Source organism: Giraffa tippelskirchi, chromosome 8 (genome assembly GCF_054371585.1).
Source record: "Giraffa tippelskirchi isolate mGirTip1 chromosome 8, T2T-mGirTip1v1.2.pri, whole genome shotgun sequence".
Taxonomy (NCBI): Eukaryota; Metazoa; Chordata; class Mammalia; order Artiodactyla; family Giraffidae; genus Giraffa; species Giraffa tippelskirchi.
Genome location: NC_137282.1, coordinates 127,788,950 through 127,816,731, shown reverse-complemented (window position 1 = coordinate 127,816,731; position 27,782 = coordinate 127,788,950). Strand labels below are relative to the sequence as shown.

Sequence of the window (27,782 nt, the reverse complement as noted above, 5' to 3'; positions counted from 1 at the left end):
ACCCAAACCGCTCGCACCAGGCCCCTTTCTCCGTTCAGGACCCACCCCTCACCGCTCTCCTCTACTTCTCCCACCTCCTCTTTCCGGTTCACCCCTCCCGCCCGGACGCGAGACCTCCCTCGGACCCCGGCCTCTTCCAACCCCCTTCCCCCGCCTCAAGAAGACCCCTCCCCCTCACCTCGTTTCCATCCTCCAGCAGCAGCCACTCGGCGTTCATCCCCACTCGCCGCAAGCACCAGCTCCGTTCACCCGCGCGGCCTTCCGTGACCAGGGAGCCGGGATCCCCCATAGTCCACTCGGACCAGGGTCGCAGTCAGCACACGGCGAGACCCTGACGTGGGTTCCCGCCGACTCTTGGCTTCCTCGCGGGCGCCATACCTACACCACAGACAGAAGCAGTCGCTACGGGCTCACGATCGATGTGAATGTTCGCTTGGACTCCACCCCCAGCCCGCCCCCGCTAGCGAGCGGGAGTCACTGCGCCTGCGCGAGAGGAGGGCGCTTGGCGGCCGGTAGCCCAGGTGAAGGTGGTCTAGGCCAGGTGAGGGTGGTCTAGCCCAAGGTGCGGCATTTGCCCCCACTCCCACCCCGCCCCAGGCACTCTAATGCTCCTGTCACACCTTGCCCACCCTTTGTAGAACCCTTACCCCAGTCCTAGCCTCCCCAAACTGGAGTCTCTTCTCACTTTTCTTCCTTTTTAAAAATTTTGCTTTATAACGCTTTCTAAGTTATTTAAAATTATAACCTACTTTTAAACAACTTTTAACTTGTGATGTTTTAAATCTATTAAAGTTGTGTTAAATAGCACCTCTTTTGCACCATCTCCTTTAACTATTTTTTTTCAAACTTAGACTGAAAAAAAAAAATTTTTTTTTTTTTAAAGAAAGAAAGGAATCCCCTGGCAGTCTAGTGGTTAGGACTCCTCGCTTTCACTGACAGGGTAGCGCAGTTCAGTCCCCCGTCGGGGAATTAAGATCCTGCCAAAAAAAAGAAATAGATCCTGCAAGCATAGCAGGGCGACTCACCCTCCCCTCCCCCCCCCCGCAGAAAAAATATTTTAAAAAACTTAGATCTTATTAGGCAAATCTATCCATCACCGACTCGATGGACATGGGTTTGTGTAAACTAAACTCCGGGAGCTGGTGATGGACAGGGAGGCCTGGCGTGCTGCGATTCATGGGGTCGCAAAGAGTCGGACACGAGTGAGCGACTGAACTGAACTGAACTGATCCAGGCAGAAAGCAGTTACCGCTGCTGAGTGTGGAAGCCAGGGGGCTGAATGAAATGGACTTAAGAGAATTTTCTGAGGTGATAGAATTGTTCTAAAACTGGATTGTGGTATACACTGGAACATAATATTGTACATCAATTATATTTCAATTAAAAATAAGTAAATAAGTGAAAATGAAACTAGATTGTAGTGATCAGTATAAATTTACTGCAAAATCCTTAAAGCATGGATTCTGATGGATTTTTTAAATTTTTATTGACATATAGTTGATTTACAATATTGTTAATTTCTGCTGCACAGCAAAGTGACTCAGTTATACATATATATTATTTTTCATTATGATTTATCACAGGATACTGAATATAGATCCCTGTGCTATACAGTAGGACCATGTGATTTATTCTATATATAGTAGTCTGCAGTTGCACATCCCAAACTTCTAATTTATCTCTCTCCCTACCCTTCCCCTTTGGTAACCATAAGTTTGTTTTCTAAGTCTGTGAGTCTGTTTCTGTTTTGTAAACATTTGTGTTATTTTTTTAGATTCCACATATAAGGGATATCATATGGTATTTTTCTCTTTCTGACTTACCTCACTTAATATGATCATCTCTAGTTTCACCATGTTGCTGCAAATGGCATTATTTCATTCTTTTTATGCCTTAGTAATATTCCATTGTATATATATACACCACATCTTCTTTATCCACCAATGGATGAATTTTATGGTGTGTGAATTATCCTCAACAAAGCTATTAATTAAAAAACAAACAACTTCAGACTCTTTCCTTTGATTCTCCAGTATAGTCTGGTAAATGCTCCCTGTAGTAACTATGTCTGTTAATAACTCAATGCCCCCTTTCATCTTTTAATTTTTCAGTATGTGGTTAACAATTTTCTTAAATTCTGTTGGCAGAAAATATATATACTAAAAATGAATCATACAAAATGAGATAGTAAATGGCTAATATTTATTGTCCTTTTATACAGTTCATGAGAGTCTCATAGCAAGTGTACTGGGGTGGTTTGCCTTTCTCTCCTCCACTGGATCATATTTTGTCAGAACTCTCCACTGTGACCCGTCCATCTTGGGTAGCCCTACACAGCATGGCTCATAGGTTCATTGAGCTACAGCAAGCCCCTTCACCATGACAAAGCAGTGAAGGAACTAGAGATCAAATTACCAACATTCGCTGGATCATAGAGAAAGCTAGGAAATTCCAGAAAAACATCTACCTCTGTTTCATCAACTACACTAAAGCCTTTGACTGTGTGGATCATAATAAACTGTAGAAAGCTCTTAAAGAGATGGGGATACCAGACCATCTTACCTGTCTCCTGAGAAACCTGTATGTGGGTCAAGAAGCAACAATTAGAACCCTGCATGGAACAACTGATTGGTTCAAGATTGAGAAAGGAGTACAACAGGGCTGTCTGCTGTCATCATGTTTGTTTAATCTGCACATCATGAGAAATGCTGGGCTGGATGAGTCAGAAGCTGGAATCAAGCTAGGTGGGAGAAACATCAACAACCTCAGATATGCAGATGATACCACTCTAATGGCAGAAAGTGAAGAGGAACTAAGGAGCCTCTCGATGATGGTGGAGGAGAGTGAAAGAGCTGGCTTATGACTATATTAAAAAAACTAAGATCATGGCATCCGGCCCCATTACTTCATGGCAAATAGAGAGGGAAAAGGTGGAAGTAGTGACAGATTTCCTCTTCTTGGGTTCTAAAATCACTGTGGATAGTGACTGTAGCCATGAAATCAGAAGACAATTGCTTCTTGGAAGGAAGGCTATGACAAACCTAGACAGTGTGTTGAAAAGAAGAGACATTACTGTGCTGACAGAAGTCTGTATAGTCAAGGCTATGGGCTTCCCAGTGGTCACGTATGGTTGCGAGAGCTGGACTGTAAAGAAGGCAGAATGCCAAAGATTTAATGCTTTCAAACTGTGGTGCTGGAGAAGGCTCCTGAGAGTCTCTTGGACAGCAAGGAGATCAAGCCAGTCAATCTTGAGGGAAATCAGGCCTGAATACTTGTTGAAAGGACTGACTGATGCTGAAGCTGAAGCTCCAGTATTTTGGTCATCTCATTGGGAAAGCCCCTGATGCTGGGAAAGATTGAGAAGGAGAAGACTGAAGGAGAAGAGGGTGTCACAGGATGAGATGGTTGCATGGCATCATTGATGCAATGGACATGAACTTGGGCAAACTTCAGGAGATGGTGAGGGACAGGGAGGCCTGGTGTGCTGCAGTCCATGGGGTCACAAAGTGGCAGACAGGTGATTGAACAACAGCAATAATATTTATTGAGAGTTAAGTGTGAAGTACTAGGCCAAGCACCCTATGCCCTTTATCCTGTTTGCTTCTCATAAACAATATAATGATGGTGGCTACAATTATAATTTCTACTTTAGGAATGATGAGAAAAGAGGCACAGAGAGGCTTAATAATCTTCGCAGGGTAACAGACTACATAGTGGTGGAGGCTGCCAGTTCAGGTCTATTTCTAGAAACTAGTTTCCTAACTAGGTTGCAGTCCCAGCCCTGGAACATTTTGTCTGTGTGCCTTGAGTCAGGAAGATTGGTGGGAGCTGTATCTGCGCTCATGGAGATGCTTCCCTAAGCTTCGGATGAGTGTTCTGTCCCAGGAGCAGCAAGTGCACCTGAAGGCCATCCTGACATTTAGTTATCACATCTCCTTAGGCTCTTCTTGGCTGTGACAGTTTCTTGGACTTTACCTGTTTTTGATGAATTTGACAGTTTCGAGGAATATTAGCTAGGTATTTTGTAGAATATTTCTCACCTGGGACTTGGCTGATATTTTTCTCATGATTAGATTGGGGTAATAGGTTTTGGGGAGGAAGACCACAGAGATAAATTGCCATTCTCATAGCACATTAAGGGTACATGCTATCAACATGAATTATTACTATTGATGTTAATCTTGATCACCTGGCTGAGGTGGTGTTTGTCACTTTTCCCTACTGTGAAGTTACACTTTCCCTTCTTTTCCATACTTGTGTTCTTTGGAAGGAAATCATTGCACAACCCACACGAGTTGAGAGTTACGCTCCACTTCCTTAAGGGCATGGTATCCACATAAATTACTTGGAATTCTTCTGCAGGAGAAATTTGTCTCTTCTCCCCCGCTTATTTATCAAGTCATTTATGACATCAGTATGAACTGACGAATACTTATTTTATACTTTGTGCTGTAATCCAATACCACTTTGTTAGTCAAACTATTCCCACTTTGGCTGTTGAGATCCATGGCTACATTGTTCCCTTGGCACACTTCCATTATTGTGTTTTACTGAGCACTTTCTTACTTTCTAGCATAAGATGCTCACAACCTGGTATGAGCCATTTCCCCAAGGAGCGCTGGTTCCTTTTATTGGAAAATGGTATTAGAAACCAGGATCTAGGCACCAGGTATGCTCATTGCTACTGGAATGTTCCTGCTTCTAGGTTCTCTCAACTGGCAGAGCAATGAGTATATGTCCTAGGAAGCCATACATGTGAATACCAACCCTTTTATATCCATATTGGCTTCCCTGATAGCTCAGTTGGTAAAGAATCTGCCTGCAATGCAGGAGACCCCTGTTCGATTCCTGGGTCAGGAAGATCCCCTGGAGAAGGGATAGGCTACCTACTCCAGTATTCTTGGGCTTCCCTTGTGATTCAGCTGGTAAAGAATTTGCCTGAAATGTGGGAGACCTGGGTACGACCCCTGGGTTGGGAAGATCCCCTGGAGAAGGGAAAAGCTACCCACTCCAGTATTCTGGCCTGGAGAATTCCATGGACTGTATAGTCCATGGGGTCGCAAAGAGTCAGACACAACTGAGCCACTTTCACTTTCTTTCACTTGCAGCATCCCTGGCTTTTACTCACTAAATGCCAGTAGCACCTGCCCTTGTCATGGCAATCAAAAATGTATCCAGTCATTGCCAAATATCCTCTGGCATTCAAAATCACCCCCAGTTGAGAACCACTGTTATATGGGAAGATATAGGGGAAGTGGGCTTCCCTTGTGGCTCAGCTAGTAAAGAATTTGCCCGAACTGTGGGAAACCTGGGTTCAGTCTCTTGGTTGGGAAGATCCCCTAGAGAAGGGAAAGGTTACTCACTCCAGTATTCTGGGCTGGAGAATTCCACAGACTGTATAGTCCGTGGGGTCGCAGGGAGTCAGACACAACTGAGCCACTTTCACTTATATCCATATATCAATGAATATGTATGTATGCAAGCATGTATGTTGTGTGTCTATGTAATAACGTGTATATACATAAATGTACATATAAACATATATCTCCATCTGTGAATTAAACATGTGCATATTGATGTCTTACAATGCTAATGCATTACTGCTGGATCATTCTTGCTTACCTGTGACCTTCCATAACTCCAAAAGTGAGAAGCCTGGCTCCCACCATTTGCCATTTATTTATTTAATCATCATTTTCAGTATACATGTACAGTGGTTTCAAAATAGTTAACCCATTCACCCATGGAAAACAACTTTATCAGTTACACTACACAACTTACATGCAGGTCTTCTGTCTTTAGTCTTAAAGACTTAACTCATTTCCAAAGTTACTTAGCACCCTCTTCCCCCACCCCCTTCAGAGAGGATGTTTCATACAGTTAGACTCTTTTGCCACCATCTGCATTCTATTTGAAATCCCCTGACTGCCTAAATGATTTTTTAAAATTTATATACATTCGAAGTTTCACTCTTTTGAATGCAAAATTCTACAGGTTTTGGCAAATGTCTAGTGTCATGCATAGTATCACAGAGAATAGTTTCATCACCCTAAAAAGATCCCCCTTGCTTTATGCATTCAACGTCTCCCACGCCTGCACCTTGTCTTATTTAACCATATATCACAGCCATCACTCCATAGCAGTATATGCATATAGTCCTCCTTCCCCTTTGCAGATGTATGTTCCTCCACTGTGCTGATGTACCACTGTTGATTGAACCAGTCCCTTACTGATATACAGTTGGGTTCTTTTCAGTCTTTCACTATCACAAATAGCCCTACAATGAATCAGTAGGTACATTTTTGAGTACCTACTACATGATTTTTGTATATTATCTTACTTGATTCTCATTTACCATCCTGCATCCATTTACCTGTGAGTAAACTGGGGCTCCTGGGTTGCCCACGATCTCATTACCAGGAGCTTCTTGAGGGGTTATGTCTTGTTTTCCACTGCATTCCTGGCATTTTTGTTGAATCAATGAGTGAAACTCTACTAATAAATGGCTGCACAGGGGACTGAAGCCAGGGTTGTGAGACTGGATCTATCTAGCCCCAAAGCTGCATTCATTACAGTCCAGCAGCAGTCTCTAAGGTGGGATGTCCATATCTCAGGGAGTGCACAAGATGGGCTCATTTGCTTGTGGAAAGAATATATCAGGATATCTAATTAGGATTTTATCCTGTTCTTTTAAAAATGTCCACTTTGGGGACTTCCTGGTGGTCCAGTGGTTACGAATCCGCCTACCAGTGTAGGGGACACAGGTTGTATCCCTGGGCTGGGAAGATCCCATAGTCATGGGGCAAGTAAACCCCTGTGCCACAACTACTGAGCCCGCACTCTAGAGCCAGCAAGCCTCAACTACTGAAGCCAGTGCACCTAGGGCCCGCGCTCCGCAAAAAGAGAAGCCACTGCAATGAGAAGCTCATGCACGATAACGAAGAGTAGCTCCCTCTCGCTGCAACTAGAGAAAGCTTGCACATGCAGCAACAAAGACCCAGCACAGCCAAAAATGAATAAATATTCAAAATGTCCACTTTTGTGAATACTTTTTACTTACATACAAGAATGTAGAGAATATGTGTAGACTTTACATGAATAAATAAATATTCATATATCAGACTGTATGCTCAGACTTTGTTCTGATGCTAAGAGTGCATGATGAAAATAGTTTGGAGTTACTGCCTTCTAAGATTTGAGGAATGTATTAATTCCACTCCTGTGAAGTGAAAGTGAAAGTGGCTCAGTCGTGTCTGACTCTTTGTGACCCCATGGACTACAGTCCATGGAATTCTCCAGGCCAGAGTACTGGAGTGGGTAGTCTTTCACTTCTCTAGGGGATCTTCCCAACCCAGGAATTGAATCTAGGTCTCCCACATTGCAGGTGGATTCTTTACCAACTGAGCCACAGGGAAAGCCCAGGAATACTGGAATGGGTAGCCTATCCCTTCTCCAGCAGATCTTCCCAACCCAGGAATCAAAACACCCTAGAAATCACAAGATAGTCCCCACAATAAGAATTATCTAGTCCAAAATGTCAGTAGTGGTAAGGATAAGAAATTTTTCCGTATACTCATCCCAAGAGGGAGAAATGGAGACAGCAAGAGAGCAGGATGCAGATAAGGAAGTAGGGTGTTATCTATATCTATGGGTCTATGGATCTATGTTATCTCTATCTATGGACCTGTCCCATTACATACACCAAGTTAATGTTAGTTGAACAGAGCCGGGGAATGTTAGAGCTGGCAAAGGAGAGGTTTGGGGAGTGGGAAAGGAAAATGACAAGAAGAAGAGGAAGCACAGAGCAGGAAGAAGAACAGGAAAAGGAGGGAGAAATATGGAGAAAAGTGCAGAAGATTGTTTTCCAAGATGATCACAAGATCGCCCATGCCCTGCACTTCCACAATGTCACACTGACATTCTTCACATTGCAGGATGACATCTCTATTTCCTTCCCTTGAATCTGGGTGGGTATGTGACTCCTGCAGAAGTGATGCTATGCCATCAAAGGTGATACAGCTTCCACCTGGCTTTTCGGGATGCCCTTAGAATCCAGTCAACCATGAGCAAGTGGAGAGGTCACCTGATGAGGCCACATGTACATGTTCTGGCCAATAGGCTGAGCTCCCAACTAATGTGCCAGACACAGGAATGAAGTTACCCCCTAGAGGATACCAGTCTTTGAGTCATTCTGCTGAGGCCCCAGACATCATGGTCAGTCAGTCAGTTCAGTTAGTTCAGTCACTCAGTCGTGTCTGACTCCTTGTGACCCCATGGACTGCAGCATAACAGGCTTCCCTGTCCATCACCAACTCCCGGAGCTTACTCAAACTCATTTTCATTGAGTCAGTGATGCCATCCAACCATCTCATCCTCTGTCGTCCCCTTCTCCTCCTGCCTTCAATCTTGCCCAGCATCAGGGTATGCGGCCAAAGTATTGGAGCTTCAGCTTCAGCATCAGTCCTTCCAATGAATATTCAAGACTTATTTCCTTTATTATTGACTGGTTTGATCTCCTTGCAGTCCAAGGGACTCTCAAGAGTCTTCTCCAACACCACAGTTCAAAAGCATCAATTCTTCAGCACTCAGCTTTCTTTATAGTCCAACTCTTACATCCATACATGACTACTGGAAAAACCATAGCTTTGACTGGACAGACCTTTGTCGGGAATGTCTCTGCTTTTTAATAATCTGTCTAGATTGGTCATGGCTTTTCTTCCAAGGAGCAAGTGTCTTTTAATTTCATGGCTGCAGTCACCATCTACAGTGATTTTGAAGCCCAAGAAAATAAAGTCTGTCACTGTTTCCGTTGTTTCCCTATCTATTTGGCATGAAGTGATGGGATTGGATGCCATGATCTTAGTTTTTTAAACGTTGAGTTTTAAGCCAGCTTTTTTACTCTCCTCTTTCACTTTCATCAAGAGGCTCTTTAGTTCCTCTTCACTTTCTGCCATAAGGGTGGTGTCATCTGTGTATCTGAGGTTGCTCATATTTCTACCAGCAATCTTGATTCCAGCTTGTGCTTCATCCAGCCTGGCATTTTGCATGATGTACTCTGCATGCAAGTTAAATAAGCAGGGTGACAATATACAGCCTTGACATACTCCTTTCCCAATTTGGAACCAGTCTGTTGTTCCATGTCCAGTTCTAACTGTTGCTTCTTGACCTGCATACAGATTTCTCAGGAGGCAGGTAAGGGGGTCTGGTATTCCCATCTCTTTAAGAATTTTCCAGTTTGTTGTGATCCACACAGTCAAAGGCTTTGGCATAGTCAATGAAGCAGAAATAGATGTTTTTCTGGAACTCTCTTGCTTTTTCTATGATCCAGTGGATGTTGGCAATTTGATCTCTGGTTTCTCTGCCATTTCTAAACCCAGCTTGAACATCTGGAAGTTCTTGGTTCATGTACTGTTGAAGTCTAGTTTGGCTATTTTTGAGCATTACTTTGCTAGTGTGTGAGATACGTGCAACTGTGCACGCATCTTTGTTCTTTGATATTGCCTTTCTTTGTGACTGGAATGAAAACTGACTTTTTCCAGTCCTGTGGCCACTGCTGAGTTTTCCAAATTTGCTGGTATGTTGAGTGCAGCACTTTAACAGCACCTTCTTTTAGGATGTGAAATAGCTCAAGTGGAATTTCATCACCTCCACTAGCTTTCTTTGTAGTGATGCTTCCTAAGGCCCACTTGACTTTGCATTCCAGGATGTCTGGCTCTAGGTTAGTGACCACACCATCATGGTTATCTGGGTCATTAAAACCTTTTTTGTATAGCTCTTCTGTGTATTCTTGCCACCTCTTCTTAATATCTTCTGCTTCTGTTAGGTACATACCATTTCTGTCCTTTATTGTGCCCATCTTTGCATGAAATGTTCCCTTGGTATCGCTGATTCTCTTAAAAAGATCTGCAGTCTTTCCCATTCTATTGTTTTCCTCTATTTCTTTGCATTGATCACTTAGAAAGGCTTTCTTATCTCTCCTTGCTATTCTTTGGAATTCTGCATTCAGATGGGTATATCTTTCCTTTTCTCCTTTGCCTTTAGTTTCTCTTCTTTTCTCAGGTATTTGTAAGGCCTCCTCGGACAACCATTTTACCTTTTTGCGTTTCTTTTTCTTGGGGATGGTCTTGATCACAGCTCCTGTACAATGTCACAAACCTCCATCCATAGTTCTTAAGGCACTCTGTCTATCAGATCTAATCCCGTGAATCCATTTGTCACTTCCAGTGTATAATCGTAAGGGATTTGATTTAGGTCATACCTGAATGGTCTAGTGGTTTTCCCTACTTTAATTTCAGTCTGAATTTTGCAATAAGGAGTTCATGATCTGAGCCACAGTCTGCTCCTGGTCTTGTTTTAGACATCATGGAGTAGATCTAACCATCCCTGCTGTGCCCCATTTGAGTTCCTGACCCACAGCGTTTGTGAGCATAATCCAATGGTTGTGTTAAACCATGTAGTTTTGGGATAGTTTGTTATACAGTAATAAAAAATTGGAACAGGAAGGGTGTGTGAGGGCTACCTTAGGAAAGTGGTCTGCTTTATATAGGCTTCCCAGGTGGCACTAGTAGTAAAGAACCCGCCTGCCAATGCAGGAGATAGAAGAGATGCGGGTTCAATCCCTGGGTTGGGAAGATCCCCTGGGGAGAGGGCATGACAACCACTCCAGTATTCTTGCCTGGAGAATCCCATGAACAGAGCAGCCTGGCAGGCTACAGTCCATGGGGTCACAGAGAGTCAGACATGACTGACGAGACTTACCGCACACGCACCGCTTCATATGCTAGTTAGGGTAATGCTAGCTGCTGTAACATACAAACCTCAGATTTCAGTGGTTCTGCACAATAAATTTTATTTTTTACTCAAATAATTATTCAGTGCAGTGTTCCTGATTGGTGGACAGCCTTCCATTAAATCACCCAGGAACTCTGACTACTTTCATTCTGTGGCTTCCCTATTCCCCAGGGCTTGGGTTCATTTGCATCTGGAAAGCAAAACAGGGGAGGAGAAAATGGAGAAGGCACACCTGCTTCTTAATTGTCTTGTCTCAAAAGGGACATATATTTTACTGGAGAGAACTTGTCACATGACACCATCTACATCCAAGGAAGGTTGGAAAATGTAGTCCCTGGTTAATCAGCCAGTTTCCAGAAACAGTTGTATACTCTGGGAAGGGCAGCATGGATTTTGGTAGGCAGCTGTCGCTGCAGGCTTTAGAACTCAAGTTAATGAATTAAAATGATTTGATCATGATGATCAAATCTTTCTCTTTCTCTCCATCATGTCCTTTCTTTTTATCTCCCTGGAATAGAGGCGGCGTAAAAGAATGGTGTGTAAGTGATTGCCTTTTGTTCTGTGTTTTTTTGTGAGGCCAACCCCTACTCAATTTCTTGGTAAATCAAAGGCTACTACAGCATGGTAGTGAGGTGTGTGGAGTCTGGAGTCAAGTTGCCAGGGTTCAAATCCCAGTTCTGCTACTTATTAGATGTGAGATCGTGAGTAAGTTACCTGACCTCTCCAAGCCTTACTTTCCCCATTTATAAGATGAGGGTCATGAAAATGATAGCATTAAACTTATAGGGTTGTTGTGAGAATTGATTTGGTTTTGGCTGCACCTCCTTACAGTAGAAGTGTGGAGTCTTAACCCCTGGACCACCAGGGAAGTCCCAGAATTGATTTGGTTAATACCTGTAAGATAATTATGCTTGGTACATAATAAGTACCAATAATTGTTAGCTGTTGCTGTAGAAAATGGGTTACCCAGGTGACTCAGTGGTAAAGAACCTGCCTGCCAATGCTGGAGATGCAAGAGACTCAGGTTTGATCCCTGGGTTGGGAAGATCCCCTGGAGAAGGCAATGGCAACCCACTCCAGTATTCTTGCCTGGAAAATCCCATGGACAGAAGAGCCTGGAGGGCTGCAGTCTTTGGGGTCATAAAGAGTTGGACACAATTGAGCTGTAGTAGAATGGTCAGTTTCTGCAGAACCCACCCCCTGCAGGTAAAAACTACCTCCCTACACCTTTTCTATGCTCCCTTGTCCAGACATGAAAACAAGATGTTTTCTTCTAATTGGCAAGTTATAAATCCCTTCAATCAAGCTTACGCTCTTTTATTACCCATCTCCAGCATGACGGGTTTTTTAAACGTCTAAACCAAAAGCGTCCCCTCTGTGAGCAAGGGTTGATCCATTCTGGGGGCATAGCTCTGCCAACTGATTTGAAGCATGGTTCTCCTTTGAGAGGTTCAGTAAGGGTGAGATGGGACCTTTTCGTTGAGTTTTCAAAAGATAGAGCAGAGAAGAAAGGTGTCTTGATGTAGTATCTTAAGTGAGGTCCTGTATTTCTCCTTAAGGACTCTCTAACCTTGAGATCACAGGTCAGTTTTTCAATAGACTGCTACATTTAGTCACCTTGGGGATGGGGTGAACAGTGAGTGCACAACTGGGTCTCCTAGACTTGGAGGAAATCAGGGTGAGTGACTGTTGAATAAATAAGGCCCCAGATGGGGTGATCCAGCCTTTGTCTCTGGGGGTAGGGGGGCAGGGGTGGAGAGGTGGGGCTGACAGCTCTACGTTCTCTTTCATTCTGCTTTTTTCTTATTCATTTATCCTCCCATCATCTCTTCTCTGCCCATCTCCAAAATGGAAGACTCAATGCTGAAAGAATCAAGGAAAGATGTCTTTTATTTTTGAAAGGGAACTTTTTAGAAAACCCGAAGTAGGTGAGGAGGGGGAAAGGGACCATCTGCTTTGGGTGGCTTGTTTACTAAGTGCTATATTATGTAAACATGGGGTTTCAAGTATAGAGTTGTAATATATTTCTGAAATCTTTAATCAAGTTTATTATATTTTGGAAGTACTTAGGAGTCATTGAATTTATTATATTCTGCAGTTATCTGTAATCAGTAATTAGGGTGGATGATTTGGAGGTACTTGAAATTAGTACTGTAGGAAACAAACTTCTTCCTTTTTTGTTGGGGCCCTGGCTGTTTCTTTAAGCATTTACATCCTGGTTCAAATATTTATTACCCATCTGATTCTATTAAAGGGGGGTGAGGAGGTAGGCGAGAGAGAAGGAAAGAAGGCAGTGAGAATCAGGCATCAATAATTACTGCCTTGTTTTCCTCTCATTGCACAGTTGGCTTCAGACTGTTTATTTTTGGAAGTAACACATGGTATCAAGCATCTAATATAAAATTAGGCCTGGGGTGACTTACAGTTGAATCATATCACTCTAAGTTGGCTACTCTGGGACTACAAAAATCACAAAGACTCATACCTTAATGCACCTTTGTTCAGAGTGGGGCTGTTTCTCATTTGCAGAAGCTTGAGTTCTACAAACCAAGGTAATAATGCAATTTTCATCACGTGTTTTTGGACTCATAAATTTATTGCACTATCAGCTCTAGTATTTATTATTCAGGACTTATTGAAATGTGCTTACATTTATTACAGCTAGTAGCAGCCTTCTCTCTTTCATTTCCATAATATTTGGAGTTGTTTCAAACAACTCCAAATATTTGGTGTTTTTCAAACAGGTTAACACTCAGTAATGAATCTTTTAAAACTAAATATTAAAAAAACTAAAGATATGGCATCCAGCCCGATTACTTTATGGCAAGTAGAGGGGGGAAAGGTGGATGTAGTGACAGATTTCCTCTTCTTTGGCTCTAAAATCACTGTGGACGGTGACTGCTGCCATGAAAGCAGAAGACGACTGCTTCTTGGCAGGAAAGCGATGGCAAACCTAGACAGTGTGTTGAAAAGCAGAGACATTACTCTGCCGACAAAGGTCTGTATAGTCAAGGCTATGGTCTTCCCAGTGGTCATGTACGGTTTTGAGAGCTGGATCATAAAGAAGGCCGAGTGCCAAAGAATTCATGCCTTTGAACTGTGGTGCTGGAGAGGACTCCTGTCCCTTGGACAGCGAGATCAAACCAGTCAATCTTGAGGGAAATCAATCCTGGATACTCACTGGAAGGACTGATGCTGAAGCTGAAGCTCCGGTATTTTGGTCGTCTGATGCGAACAGCCGACTCATTGGAAAAGTCCCTGGGGCTGGGAAAGACCAAGGGGAGAAGCAGAAAAGTGCGTCAGAGGATGAGATGGCTGGATAGCATCACTGACGAAATTGACATGAACTTGGGCAAACTTCAGGAGATGGTGAGACAGGGAGGCCTGGTGTGCTGCAGTCCATGGGGTCACAAAGTGTCAGACAGGACTAGGTGACTGAACAATGAAGAATCTTGACTACTATTTTTGAAAAATGGAATACAATAGAACAGGTCAGAGGCCATCACACATAGTGAGGGCTGGTACTCTTTGTGAAATGTTGCTTATATTTGTGTATGTATCTATATGGGTCTTAACGTAAAATGTTTTTTTTTTTCCCCACTAAAGGTTGGAAGGGTTTTTGGTTCTGGACAAGATGGAATAAGCCCACTGTAGTCTCTCTGCCAACAGTTACAACTAAATATTCTGGACAAAATACAACTACCTAAGAACTCTGCAAAGTAAACAAGCAGGCAAATTAGGGAGCTTGGAGAAGCTATCTGTATTGGGTGAGTTTCTCAAAATTTTTTTCCTTTTTTCTCTCACAGCTTTGACCAGAGAGTAGGCCCCCTGTAGGGGAGTTCACAGGAGCAGAGTCAGCAAAAACTTCAAGAGAAACCGACAAGAAAACAACTCTTGTTTCTTCTACTCTTCTCACAGCTTTACTTCTGACACCAGACGTGTGTGGGTTTTTTCCACACCAAACACTTTTCTTAACTCTCCAGACACCAACTGGGTGTCCTGCAGTTCAGTTGAGTTAGTGCAGACCTCAAAGGTTCAGGGCTCATTCCCACAAGGTTGTCCGTTTCACATGCCAGTCACACAACCCAGGATACCACTTTTACTTCTGAATAACTAGCTACAAATCAGGGGTTCCTATAACCCACCTCTTCCTCAGGTTGGATAATTTGCTATATCAGAAACTCAAGAAAACAGAACTCAAAGAAACACTTACCTTTACTGGTTTATTATAAAGAAACAGCCAGATGAAGAGGTACATAAGTGGAAGTCTGGAAGGAAGGGAGCTGAATGGAGGAATTTCTGTCCCTGTGAAGTTGGGGAGCACCACTCTCTAAGCACATGGATATGTTCAACTGGAATTTCTCTGATCCTCTCTGGTAAGGATTTTTTATGAAGGCTTCATCACATGGGCATAATTAATCATTAATTCAATCCCCAATCTTCTTCCCTTCCCCAGAGGATGGGTGGTGAGGCTGAAAGTTTCCAAGCTTCTGATCATGACATAATCTTTCTTGTGACCAGGACCCCATCCTGAATCTATTCAGAAGCCCACCAAGATTCTCTGTGTTAGAACAAAAGATGCTCTTACCACTCTGGAAATTCCAAGGGATTTAGGAGATCTGTGTCAGAAACTGAGAGGTCAAGATCAAATGTCAGGAAAAAAAGATAATCCTAACACCCCTTGTTCTTTTTCGGTTGCTAAGTCATGTCTGACTCATTGAGACCCAATGGACTATAGCCTTCCAGGCTCCTCAGTCCTCCACTATCTCACAGAGTTTGCTCAAATTCATGTCCATTGAGTCAGTGATGCTATCCAATAACATCTCATCCTCTGTCATCCCCTTCCCCTTTTGCCTTCATTCTTTCCCAGAATCAGGGTATTTTTTCAATGAGTTGGCTCTTCACATCAGGTGGCCAAAGTATTGGAGCTTCAGCTTCAGCATCCATCCTTCCAATGAATACTCAGGGTTGATTTCCTTTAGGATTGACTGGTTTGATCTTCTTGCTGTCTAAGGGACTCTCAAGAGTCTTCTCCAGAAACACAGTTCGAAAGCATCAATTCTTTGGGCTCAGCCTTCTTTATGGTCCAACTCTCACATCCATAAACGACTAGCGGAAAAACCATAGCCTTGACTATACACAACCCTATCTCTCAAAAAATTAATGACTTTAGGAGCTCTGTGGCAGGAACCAGAGGCAGAGACCAAATACGTATTTCTTTCACAAACCCCATCTCTCTGACCAGACTTGGGAAAAGGGTCGTTCCAAGTCAGAATTCTCATTAAATTTTTTTTCTCTCTCTCCTGGACCAATCCCAAGGGTAGCCCTCAATTCTGGAGCAGTGGTGGCAGCAGTATGGGCAGCTGAAATTTCAAGAGAAACACTGTCATTCTGGTTAACTGACCGGGAAATGAAGCCTTGGTGAACCAAAGAGGATAGGGAGAATCCCAGAGAGGGGCCAGCTAGAGAAGGGGGGGTCCTCTAATTCTGTGTGTGAACTGGCACGACTTTTGCATCATCCGAACAAATCCCAAATAGCCGAGCAAAGCCTCTGAAAAACTGAAATGACATTGGAACAACAGCCCACAGCAAAAGAGACAGAACTTGCAGTTTGAACCTAACTGGATAGATTGCCTGCTAAAACAAAACAAAATCACTGTTTTCTAGAGCAGGGGTCAGCACACTTTTCCCATAAAGGGACAGATATTACATAGTTTAGGCTTTGAATCATAGTCTATCACAACTACTCAACTCTGCTGTTGCTATGCCAAAGCAGCCATAGGTAATATGTAAATAAACAGGCAGGGTTGTGTTCCAAGAAAACTTTACTTATAAAAACAGGGGGAGGGGACTCCCTTGTGGTCCAGTGACTAGGATTCTGCATTTTTCACCAGGTTTAACCCCTTGTCTGGGAACTAAGATCACAAAAGCCTCGAAGTGCAGCCAAAAACAAAAAAGGACAAAACAGGAGAGCTGGATTTTCAGTAAACCCAGAGTCTCATATGGTAGCTCAGCAGTAAAGAATCCGCCTGCAGTGCAGCAGACGTGGGTTCAGTCCCTGGGTCGGGAAGATCCCCTGGAGAAGGAAATGGCAACCACTCCAGTATTCTTGCCTGGGAAATCCCATGGACAAGAGTCTTGCAGGCAAGGAATTAGACATGACTTAGTGACTAATGACAATAAGAGTCTCATACACAGTACTCAAAATGTCCAGGATACAATCCAAAATTGCTCAACATAAAAAAAAAATTAAGAAATGTGAGAACCCAAAACCACAATATCTGAAATTAATATTCAGTGTATGGGTTTAATAGCAGAATGGAGGTGACAGAAGAGGAGTCAATGAACTTGAAGATAGATGAAGAGAAACTATCCAGTCTGAAGCACAGAAAGGGGGAAAAAAAGATTAAAAGAACCTAATGAATAAGAGTGTTAGGGACTGTGGGTCCAACATTCTTTAGAATCCCAGGGGAGGAGTAAGAGAGTGGTGAAGGAAAAAAAAAAAATTGAAGATGTAGCTGAAAGATTCTCAATTTTGGTGAAAGACAAGATTACAGATTCTTGGGACTTCCTTGGAGGTCCAGTGGTTAAGACTCTGTGCTTCTACTATAGGGGGCACAGGTTCAATCCCTGGTCAGGGAACTAAGATCTTGCATGCTACATGGTGTGGCAAAAATTAGAGAGAAAAAAAAAAAGTACAGATTCAAGAAATTCAGTGAATCTCAAACAGGATAAATGCCAACCAAACAAACAAACCCTCCAAAAACCAAAGAAACAAAATAACCCAGTCAGACACATAATCAAACCCAAAGGAAAGAAAAAATATCTTAAAAGCACTCTCAGAAACAAAACAATACTGTGGTTCCTCAGATAATTAAAAATAGAAATTACCATATGATCTGTCAATTCTACTTCTGGGTATATACCCCAAAGAATTGAAAGCAGGGTCTCAAATAGACATTTATATACTCATATTCATAGCAGAATATTCACAATAGCCACACACAAAAAAAATGGAAGCAAGCCAACTGGTGATGAATGGAAAAACAAAATATATTATATGCATACGATGGACTACTCAGCCTTAAAAAGGGAAGTATAACATATGCTACAACATGAATGAAACTTGAGGACCTTATGTTAAGTGAAATAAGCCAGTCACGAAGAGACAAGTACCGTATGATTCTACTTATGTGATGCACCTAAAGTGGTCAAATTCATAGAGACAGAAAGTAGAACGGTGGTTGCTAGGGCCTGGGCACAGGAGGAAATGTGGAGCTAGTAATGAGTACAGTTTCAGTTCTGCAAGATGAAAAGAGTTCTGGAGATGGATGGTGGTGATGATTGTACAACAGTGTGAATGTACTTAACACTACAGTACACACACATACATACACACACACCCCTGGAGAAGGAAATGGCAACCCACTCCAGTATTCTTGCCTGGGAAAGCCCATGGACAGAGAAGCCTGGTGGGCTACAGTCCATGGGGTTGCAAAGAGTTAGACAAGATTTAGTGACTAAACAACAACAATACCATATATATAGCCACGCCCTGTGGTTTGTAGGATCTTAGTTCCCTGAAGGGATTGAACCCGGGTCCTGGCAGTTTTAACCACTAGACTGCCAGCTCATTCCCCAGAAATGATTAAGATGGCAAATTTTATAATATATGTATGCACATTTTGCTACAATTTAAAAAAAGCCAGTCTGATAAAAATGGTTAATTAGATATAGAACAATGATTTCAATTGCTATGGATTTCTCATCAGAAACTGTGGAAGTGAGAAGACTGGGACATCGTTAAAGTTCTGAAAGAAAATAACTGTATCTAGAGAGAACAAATTCAGGAATGAAGGCAAAATAAAGTCAATTCTCAGATGAAGGAAAACTAAGAGGACTACATAACTTCCTCTAAGAGAAGTGCTCAAGGGAGTTTTTCAGGCTGAAGGGAAATAATAGCAGAGGGAAACTTGGAGCAGAAGGAATCAAGGAAGAACATAAATGGTAAATGTCTCCTCTTAAGTTCTTTAAAATATGTGTAACTATTAAAAGCAAAAATTATAACAGTATCTGGTACGGTTTTCAATGTATCCTGACATAATTTACATAACAACTCTAATATAAAAGGGGGAGAATATATGGTTGTGAGGCATCTACATTTTACTCGAAGTGATAAAATATTAACTGTAGGTAGTTATATTTGTGTATTATAATTCTGAGAGCAATGTCTTAGAAAACAGAGATATAACCAAAAGTGAATAGACATATTACAATACTAAAAAATATGCAAATAATCCAAAAGTGGCAGGAAAGGGGAGAGAGAGAAACAGAAAACAAAGAGAACAAACAGAAAGCAAATAAAATGGTAGACCTAAAAGTGAATAAATAAAGTAAAATAAAATGGTAGACCTAAAAGTGAACCGACATCAACATCACTTGTAAATGGCCCAAATGCGTCAAATTAAGAGACTGTCAGACTGGATTGGAGATCAAGGCCCAACTATATCCTGTCTCTAAGAATCCCACAATAAATGTAGACATAGGTTAAAGGGATGGAGAAGAAGGTTGGAGACCAGTGGCTTGAAGAGAAGGTCTGGGTTCTCCTCTCTCAGACAGCTGGGTGGGGTAGGACAGGTGTGTTAGGGTCCCTATAGAGACAGGCTTGGTATCCCCAGAGCAAGTAGTGGGGCCTCAGGGTCTGGCTTCCAGATTCCCCACCTCCAGCTATCAGTTCAAGAAGGGACTTTCACATTCATCACTCAGAAGCCACAGCTCACAGATCACCTGCTGAATCAAAACCAACATGGATTCTCCTTGCTTCTAAGAATGCTAACTCAGCCTTTGCCAAGATAAGGAGATGCTCTGATTGGCTGTAGCTGCAGCTATCCTGGCAAGTTGGCACAGGCTCTGAAGAGTCTGGTCATGTACAATGTGCTGGATGTTCTCTGATCTGGTGTGAATCTCACCTTTTTCATCATGAGTCTAATAAATTGACTCCTTGGTGTCTGTGGCAGCTTTCAAAACGGTCTCCAACCAGGAAGGAAGAACTGGAAGTCCTGAGGAGACGGATGAAGGGCTCAGTTACTGGGTCTTAGGTTCTGACTCCAATCCTTGAAGCTTTACAAAGCTGTCTCTGACGTGCAAAGTCCAATCCAAGACAAGCCAAACTCTCAACATGAGATTCACGCCTCTAGGAGCAACAAGGTCACTAGCTGAGGAATGTGTGCCACTCTTCCCTCATGGATGAATAAAAACAGAAATAGGGCCTAGTTAAGTAGAACTATAGAGGTTCTGATTGCAGGAAGAACAGATAAACTGCAGGTCAGAGTATGCCAAGATTCATCTGAAAAGTTTTCACCAATTTCATAATCATGATTAAACATATTTCAGAAAGTGCTTAACTTTCTACATAAATGAAAAACAGCATTTTTGAATGAAGCCAAGTCTAGGTCAGTTATTTTCTCTACCAGCCTCAGGAACAATTAATGACCTCAGTCCAAATAATATCATATAGAAACACTGTCCATGTTTCATGAAAAGAAGTTAATTCTAAGTCTGAACATGAACAATCACTTGAATTTCAGTCAGATCAATCCCCTACCCCAATATGCTTATCAGAAAGTCTGGTCTCCATTTTCAAAAGTTCTTATTGTAAATAATGCTACTCAAATCCTAGTATCTGTTCTTCCTTTCCTCCATGGTTTCGAATCCTGCTTCTGAGCCAGGCATATAGTGTCCTGGAATAGACTAATCCCCCAACCTAAGGACTAAGTCCTAGCCTGTGAGTTGTAAGCGGAGATATTATGGAGCGGCCTTCAGGAACCTTATATAAAATACTGCTCACACATTTCCTGCACTTTTTCTTGTTTCCTTTCTTTAATACATCTTGTTGCTTGGAAAATGGATGTAGTAGCTGGAGTGCTAGCTATCACCTTGGCCAAGAAGACCCGGAGGAGTCCAGGTTCCTAAAGACTTTGTGAACAGACTCATCATACCAGCCCTGGGTTGCCTACTTTTGGACACTCATGGTAGCGAAAAGTAAATCCCCATGCTGTGTAAACCCAGCTGTTATTTTTGGTTTCTGTTACATGCAGCTGAATCTAATCCTAATATAGCTCCTAATGACTGAAACCAAGAAACACTCTCCAATGAATCCTAGGGAGATGTTCTCGGTAGAGAAACTACCATTCCAGTCCATTTTTTGTAAAAGAAAAATGCAGTCAACTGCCTTTAAGACATTTCACAGTAAGGTTACCAAGAGAAAAACTACCTACCACCACTGAAACCTCAAAAAAACCCAAACACAAACAAAATAACCCCAAACCAAAACCTAATTAAGACCCTAAGTGAAGGGCCAGTCTGTGGAAGGCCTGTCCTCTAGTCCTCGCTCTTGACGACCCTTCCTTGGCCTTGGCCTGGGTTGGGTTTTCCTCTGTGAACAATGAGGGTGTTGAACTAGATGTCTCCAGGCTTTCATCTAGCGCTGAAATTCCAGTCCATTTTCTAACCTCCATTAGATTATATACTCCTTTTGCATAAATGAAATAAGCCTCCAAGTGCTCTTCACAATGCTTTGCACACAGCAAGGTGCCCTATACACATGAGCGATGAAGAAATCACGCATCACGTTACTCGTTTGTGTCCACAGTATCCGGCACAGAGGAGGCACTCGCAAGCATTTCCTGACATCCTCTGAGGCTGCCTCCCACCCTCCTGTTGATCCTGTGCGTGCCCTACAGAAAGCTCATCCCCCATGCTTACAGGCATCGGCACGAAGAGCCTGAGAAAAGATGTTAGGTTTGGGGTTACGCAAATCCATGGCAGAAAAATCAGCAGTGGAGGAGGAAATACACTATTTATTTACAGTTCTGTCACTTTATCCACAATTTCCCATACAAACATAAAAACTAAAAAAATAAAACCACCACTTGGGAACATAAGTGTCTTTCTTTAATTAGTCCAGTTGAGGGAGGACCACAGCCCTCTCACTCTGTGAAGGAGGCTATTGAGGCACTCGGAAGGGGAGAAGGAGAGGGCTGGAAAGAATGCCTGAGAAACAGCTCCCGGTGAGAAATGTAACATGCCAGCGCCGTGGGCGCCACTGGGAGACTCAGGGCCTCATCCACAGGGGACATTGCCCGGCTTCCCCAGAGGGTGCCGGCTGCCTGCCACCTCCCCCCTCCACCTCTTCGCTGCTGAACACCCAGCATCCAACACAGGTCACCCGTCTCGTGAGCTGCGTGGGGTGTGATGGTGACAGTGGGGGGACACCGAATGCCTCTCTCTGGGAAGAGCCCCAGACCCCAGGAACACACAGGAAACCCCTCTCCCTTGGCACTGACAGTCAGTCACAGCTTACCTTGAATACAATGCTGACTTGTAAAAACCACGAAAACCAAAGCCCTCCCCCAGTTCCAGGGGAAAGGCAAGGGGGGCTAGAAACATGCAGAGGGGCTTCTGCCTCTGCAGTCCTGTCCCTGGGGGTGGGGGGAGCAGCTGGGGTGAAGGGAGGGGAGCTCTGAGTGCTGAAGACAGGGAAGGAACAGGGCAAATGTGCCATGGAGGCCTGGGCTGGGGAGAGAGGGGGAGGAGAGGAAGAACTCGGAGACGCTGATGCTGGGGAGGGCTCCCGCCGATCATCAGAGCAGCTCCATCTGTCGGCTCTGCTCACTCTGGCCGGCACCCTTTCACTTCCCTCACAGGAGGGGCGTCCAGGAACCAACCTGGAGGCGCTGAAGCCACCTGCCTGGCAACTTCATCTGTGCTAGTGACCTAGATTGCTTTCACATGTTGATGCACGTTATAAATATAAAAATCATATCTGCTACAAAGAAGACATATATTTATACATCTTTACCCATATACATAATAACACAATTTACACATAATAATATCTTGGAGTGGGTCATCACGGAAAAAGGAGGGGGGGTTCGGAGAGGTAATAAGCCCCTTCTCCCTCCCCTGACCTGATCCTTCTCAAGGGATGTGTGGATACTTGGTCACTGGGGCCCTTCCCAGCTGGCTGTTTGATGGGGCTGGTCCAGACACATTCGGACATTCAGACGTGTAACTAAATGTTAATGGGTGTGTACACCCACATACACACACAGACGCAGGCACACGTACAGACATCTGTGTGAGAAAAGGAAAAATAAAATCCCTAGCCCTTGGGTGTAGGTCTCTCCCCAGAGCTATAAGCATCAGTGCCTCCTCCGACTGAGAACAACGCTCTTAGGAAGCTGCCCCTCACTGGCTCAGACTTGGGCAGAAGGGGAAGGGCTAGGAGTTGGGGGTAGAGGGGAGGGTCCAGGAGTCTTCTGAAAACATAAGGCATTTTTGACCTATGATCAAATCAAACTATGTCACAAAAAAGCAATGGTGTCAGTTGGGGCCGGGACAGCCAGTCCACTGTAGGGCAATGTGAGCTGAGACCCTGAGCCTTCCCCTTCTTCCCTCCAGTTTCTCTTCAAGGGGCAGACAACCCTGTTCCTCCTCTTCTGTCCTCTCCCAGAGCTGAGCCCATCGACGTGCCATGGAATACTGACAGTGGTCCAGGAGACCCGTCCGGAGACATGGAGTGGTGGACAGGCACGCCAAAAAGTTAAGACCTGGGCAGCGGATGTGAGCTTTTTACAGCAGGAGTGGTTCCTGGCCGGAGTCCACGGCTCGCACAGTGGCCACAGTGATCAGATTGCCATCAGAGATGGGGGGCAGTCTGGGTCCCCCTGGGGAGACAGCACCTATCGGCGGTAGTGATTGGGGGCGTCGGCGAACATGTACTTGAGTCTATAGGCCTCGGCGAGGAGCAGCCCAATCTCTTCGTTGCCCCAGTGTATCGTAGGTAGGTTTTGCAGCAGCATGAGGAGACCCTGGAATGCAAGAAAGGACTTTTATCATTTGATCACTGCAGGACTACTGACCAAGGGACCCGCAGGCCCTGGGACGGAGCCCCTTCCCCCTGGGTCACCCATCCCAAGGGTCTGGCCCCCTCCTCCCAGGTGGCACACGGCCTCGGCCCCTAGTTCTCCTTCAGGAAGCCTTGAGAAGCCTCTGCTGAGTGTCTGATCCACTAACACCTGCCTCTTTAAAAATATTATAAATAGAGGATGACAACAATACATAAGCATCTTTAAAGGAGAAAAACAATCACTCGTCCAAATACACCTCTCTTAATTTCAAAGTATTCCGTTTCTGTCTTTTTTCACATGCACATTTCTTTAAATAGCCGTAATCATAATTATGATTTTGCATACTTTTTAATCATCCTTTTTTACTATAATTTTTGTGTTTTTCCATGCAGCCTTCAAAAATGAATATTCTCAATGTTAGTACTCCATCATGTGGCTATACTCTAACTTACTAAAACATTTCCCTTTTATTAGATACTTCATTTATTTCCTTAAAGGAAAAAAAAACACCAACACCTTTATGGGGAAGACTGCTATGCACCTTTTTGCACTGGACAATCTTTCTCCTAATCCCAATGTTTGCTTGTTAATCATTGTATTTATCCTCTGCTCTGTTCCCCAAAGACTGTCCTCAACCTACCTGTCCAGCTTATTTCCCACTATTCCCAAGGTATGAGCCTCATCCAGCCAGGTCCACTTCAGCCATATTTATCTGTGCCTCCAGGGTTTAATTTAGGTTGTTCCTTTTGCTTGGAACACCTCCTCTTTTTCTTCTCTACCTATCTAAATCCTATTCAGTTTTCAAAGCCCAGGCCCTCAATCAGCTCCATGCAGATAGCCTATTAAAGAGGATATTAGAATAAAGAATGAATGTGGAATTTTAGGTTATCTCTATAATTTAGTTACCCTTGCCTTTGCTGCCACTTTGTGTTCTTTCTCTGCCTCTCTTTCTGAACTGGATCTTCTTATTTTTCTGATTATAAAAGAAACAGTAGCAAGACAAAACCCAGAAAGAGAATGACAGATTTGATATAGTTTTGAAACCTCATTATGTACGAACAAAGCTAGTGGAGGTGATGGAATTCCAGTTGAGCTATTTCAAATCCTGAAATATTATGCTGTGAAAGTGCTGCACTCAATATGCTGGCAAATTTGGAAAACTCAGCAGTGGCCACAGGACTGGAAAAGGTCAGTTTTCATTCCAATCCCAAAGAAAGGCAATGCCAAAGAATGCTCAAACTACCGCACAATTGCACTCATCTCACACGCTAGTAAAGTAATGCTCAAAATTCTCCAAGCCAGGCTTCAGCAATATGTGAATTGTGAACTTCCAGATGTTCAAGCTGGTTTTAGAAAAGGTAGAGGAACCAGAGATCAAATTGCCAGCATCCGCTGGATCATTGAAAAAGCAAGCGAGTTCCAGAAAAACATCTATTTCTGCTTTATTGACTATGCCAGAGCCTTTGACTGTGTGGATCACAATAAACTGTGGAAAATTCTGAAAGATGGGAATACCAGACCATCTGACCTGTCTCTTGAGAAACCTGTATGCAGGTCAGGAAGCAACAGTTAGAACTGGACATGGAACAACAGACTGGTTCCAAATAGGAAAAGGAGTACGTCAAGGCTGTATATTGTCACCCTGCTTATTTAACTTCTATGCAGAGTACATCATGAGAAACGCTGGGCTGGAAGAAACACAAGCTGGAATCAAGATTGCCGGGAGAAATATCAATAATCTCAGATATGCAGAGGACACCACCCTTATGGTAGAAAGTGAAGAAGAACTAAAGAGCCTCTTGAGGAAAGTGAAAGAGGAGAGTGAAAAAGTTGGCTTAAAGCTCAACGTTCAGAAAACTAAGATCATGGCATTTGGTCCCATCACTTCATGGGATGTAGATGGGGAAACAGTGGCAACAGTATCAGACTTTATTTTTGGGGGCTCCAAAATCACTGCTGATGGTGATTGCAACCATGAAATTAAAAGACGCTTACTCCTTGGAAGGAAGGTTATGACCAGCCTAGATAGCATATTTAAAAGCAGAGACATCACTTTGCCAACAAAGGTCCGTCTAGTCAAGGCTATGGTTTTTCCAGTGGTCATGTATGGATGTGAGAGTTGGACGGTGAAGAAAGCTGAGCGCCGAAGAATTGATGCTTTTGAACTGTGGTGTTAGAAGACTCTTTAGAGTCCCTTGGATTGCAAGGAGATCCAACCAGTCCATCCTAAACGAGATCAGTCCTGGGTGTTCATTGGAAGGACTGATGTTGAAGCTGAAACTCCAATACTTTGGCCACCTCATGCAAAGAGTTGACTCATTGGAAAAGACCCTAATGCTGGGAAGGATTGGGGGCAGGAGGAGAAGGGGACGACAGAGGATGAGATGGTTGGATGGCATCACCGACTCGATGGACATGGGTTTGGGTAGACTCCCGGAGTTGGTGATGGACAGGGAGGCCTGGCGTGCTGTGATTCATGGGGTCACAAAGAGTCCGACGCGACTGAGCAACTGAACTGAAACCTCATTATATCAAGGCACAAAAATAAGGTTAAAATACAAGAAAATTGACTACAGAAAAATATTTATACCACTTATAAAAGACAAAAGGTTAATATCTACAATAAAAAAGGAGTACCTACAAATCAGTAAGAAGAAAAGGAAAACCAGTAAATGGAAAAAAAAACGGATGCAAACAGGTAATGTACAAAATGCCAACAGCCCATCAATATGCTGTAACCCTGCCACTGGCCAATGTGTGCCCTCTAGCAATGTTTTGTAGTTTTCAGTGTAGAGGTCTTTCATATCTTTTATAACATTTCTTCCTTTAGTAACAGAAGTTTAGCTCGGCACAGAGATACATGGGAACATCACTGCTGTGTATGGCCAGTATGATTAAGTTCTGGCCAATCTGGGGGGCAGTGTAACTCCTGGGTTCTGCCTTAAACGACTCCTCCCCTTCCTAGAAAACAGTGATGAATGGAGGAGTTTGAAGCAGTCATCTTAGACCCTAAGAATAAAGCTATGTGTTGAAGATGGCAGAATAACAAGAGAGAAGAAATCCTAGTCCTTGCCACCCTGGGGCCACGTTAGCCCTGGACTCTTACACTCAGCCTCTTAATGGAAGAGAAGCAAACAACTACTTTGCTTTAAGCCACTGTTCTTCTCCGGTCTTAGTTTCAGGAGACAAGTTTATATCATCTTAACAAATTCAGGCCACATCTGTCAAAACCAGAGATGCAGGGACTTCCCTGGCAGCCCCGTGGTTAGACTCAGTGCTGGCACTGCCGCGGCCTGGGTTCCAGCCCTGGTTGGGGAACTAAGATCCTGCAGGCTGCACAGTGTGGCCAAAAAAACCCCAACCAAACAAACAATATCCCTCCCCTACAAAACAGAACAAAAAAACAAAGGGAAAAAAATAAACCCAGAAACACACATGGTCTCTGATCCAGCAACTTAACTTCTTAGTACTTCTCCTTGGGAAACACTTGTACTCCTGTACAAGGGTCAGCACTGCACCACTGCTTCAAATAATGGGGAAAAGGACACGAAGGAGGTGTCTGTCACTACCAGGCACTTAGAGAAAACAACTGTCCAAATTATGAAATACAAGCAGCACCTATAAAATGAAGCAGGACTACATGTGTAAAGGTGCAAAGATATCAAAGACATTTTTAGGGGCGAAAACAAGCAAGTTGCAGAAAAATAGAGTTATGATCCCACTTAGGTAAAAGAGAAAATATAACTATGTTTGTATATGCACGTATGTATGTAGAATTTTTAAAAGGCTAGGTGGTGAAGTTGTTAACACTGGTTACCTTTGGGGATGCAAGATTTTTGCTTTCTCTCATTATATTTCCCCTCGTTTTCAATTATTACAATAAAGTCGTTGTATATTACTTATGTTACAGAATATTTTCCCCCTAGTAATACACATTTTCTGGAAGTTTACTTTGTTGAAAATAATAGAGCACAAAATAAACCATCTTTAACTTCATAATCAAGAGGAAGCTACTTTTAAACATTTTGGCATATTTCTTTCCAGTCCTTTTTCTGCACATTTTTACACAGATGAAACATC

At 43.2% G+C, this 27,782-nt stretch overlaps 2 protein-coding genes and 1 long non-coding RNA gene across 26 annotated transcripts in view; 1 reads left to right on the top strand and 2 right to left on the bottom strand.

Moving 5' to 3' along the window:
- The window catches only part of RNF8 (ring finger protein 8), a 66,497-nt gene extending 66,100 nt beyond the window's left edge, over window positions 1-397 (bottom strand). For 14 of the 21 annotated variants that reach the window (XR_014062200.1, XR_014062201.1, XR_014062202.1 and 11 more), the window contains exon 1: window positions 179-397. Coding sequence is in view for 10 of the 21 variants with exons in the window: in XM_081520536.1 (XP_081376662.1) it covers window positions 179-289 (111 nt within the window). In the remaining 11 variants the exon portion in view is untranslated. Of the gene's footprint in view, window positions 1-2; window positions 96-178 lie in introns of those variants that run through there. The other 7 variants (XM_081520544.1, XM_081520553.1, XM_081520550.1 and 4 more) reach the window with 2 other exon arrangements.
- A 79-nt stretch (window positions 398-476) lies between these two features.
- On the top strand, window positions 477-21,729 carry LOC145517623 (uncharacterized). Of its 2 annotated transcripts, none has more exons than XR_014062212.1 (4): window positions 477-541; window positions 14,398-14,558; window positions 15,026-15,167; window positions 21,443-21,729. It is a non-coding gene; the product is annotated as an uncharacterized LOC145517623 (long non-coding RNA). The 2 variants fall into 2 exon arrangements; XR_014062211.1 differs by lacking the exon at window positions 21,443-21,729 and adding an exon at window positions 16,116-17,571.
- The window catches only part of TBC1D22B (TBC1 domain family member 22B), a 73,192-nt gene continuing 67,040 nt past the window's right edge, over window positions 21,631-27,782 (bottom strand). For all 3 annotated transcript variants that reach the window (XM_081520561.1, XM_081520562.1, XM_081520565.1), the window contains one exon: window positions 21,631-23,663. In XM_081520561.1, the coding sequence (XP_081376687.1) occupies window positions 23,535-23,663 (129 nt within the window). In that variant the 3' untranslated portion in view covers window positions 21,631-23,534. The remainder of the gene's footprint in view (window positions 23,664-27,782) is intronic.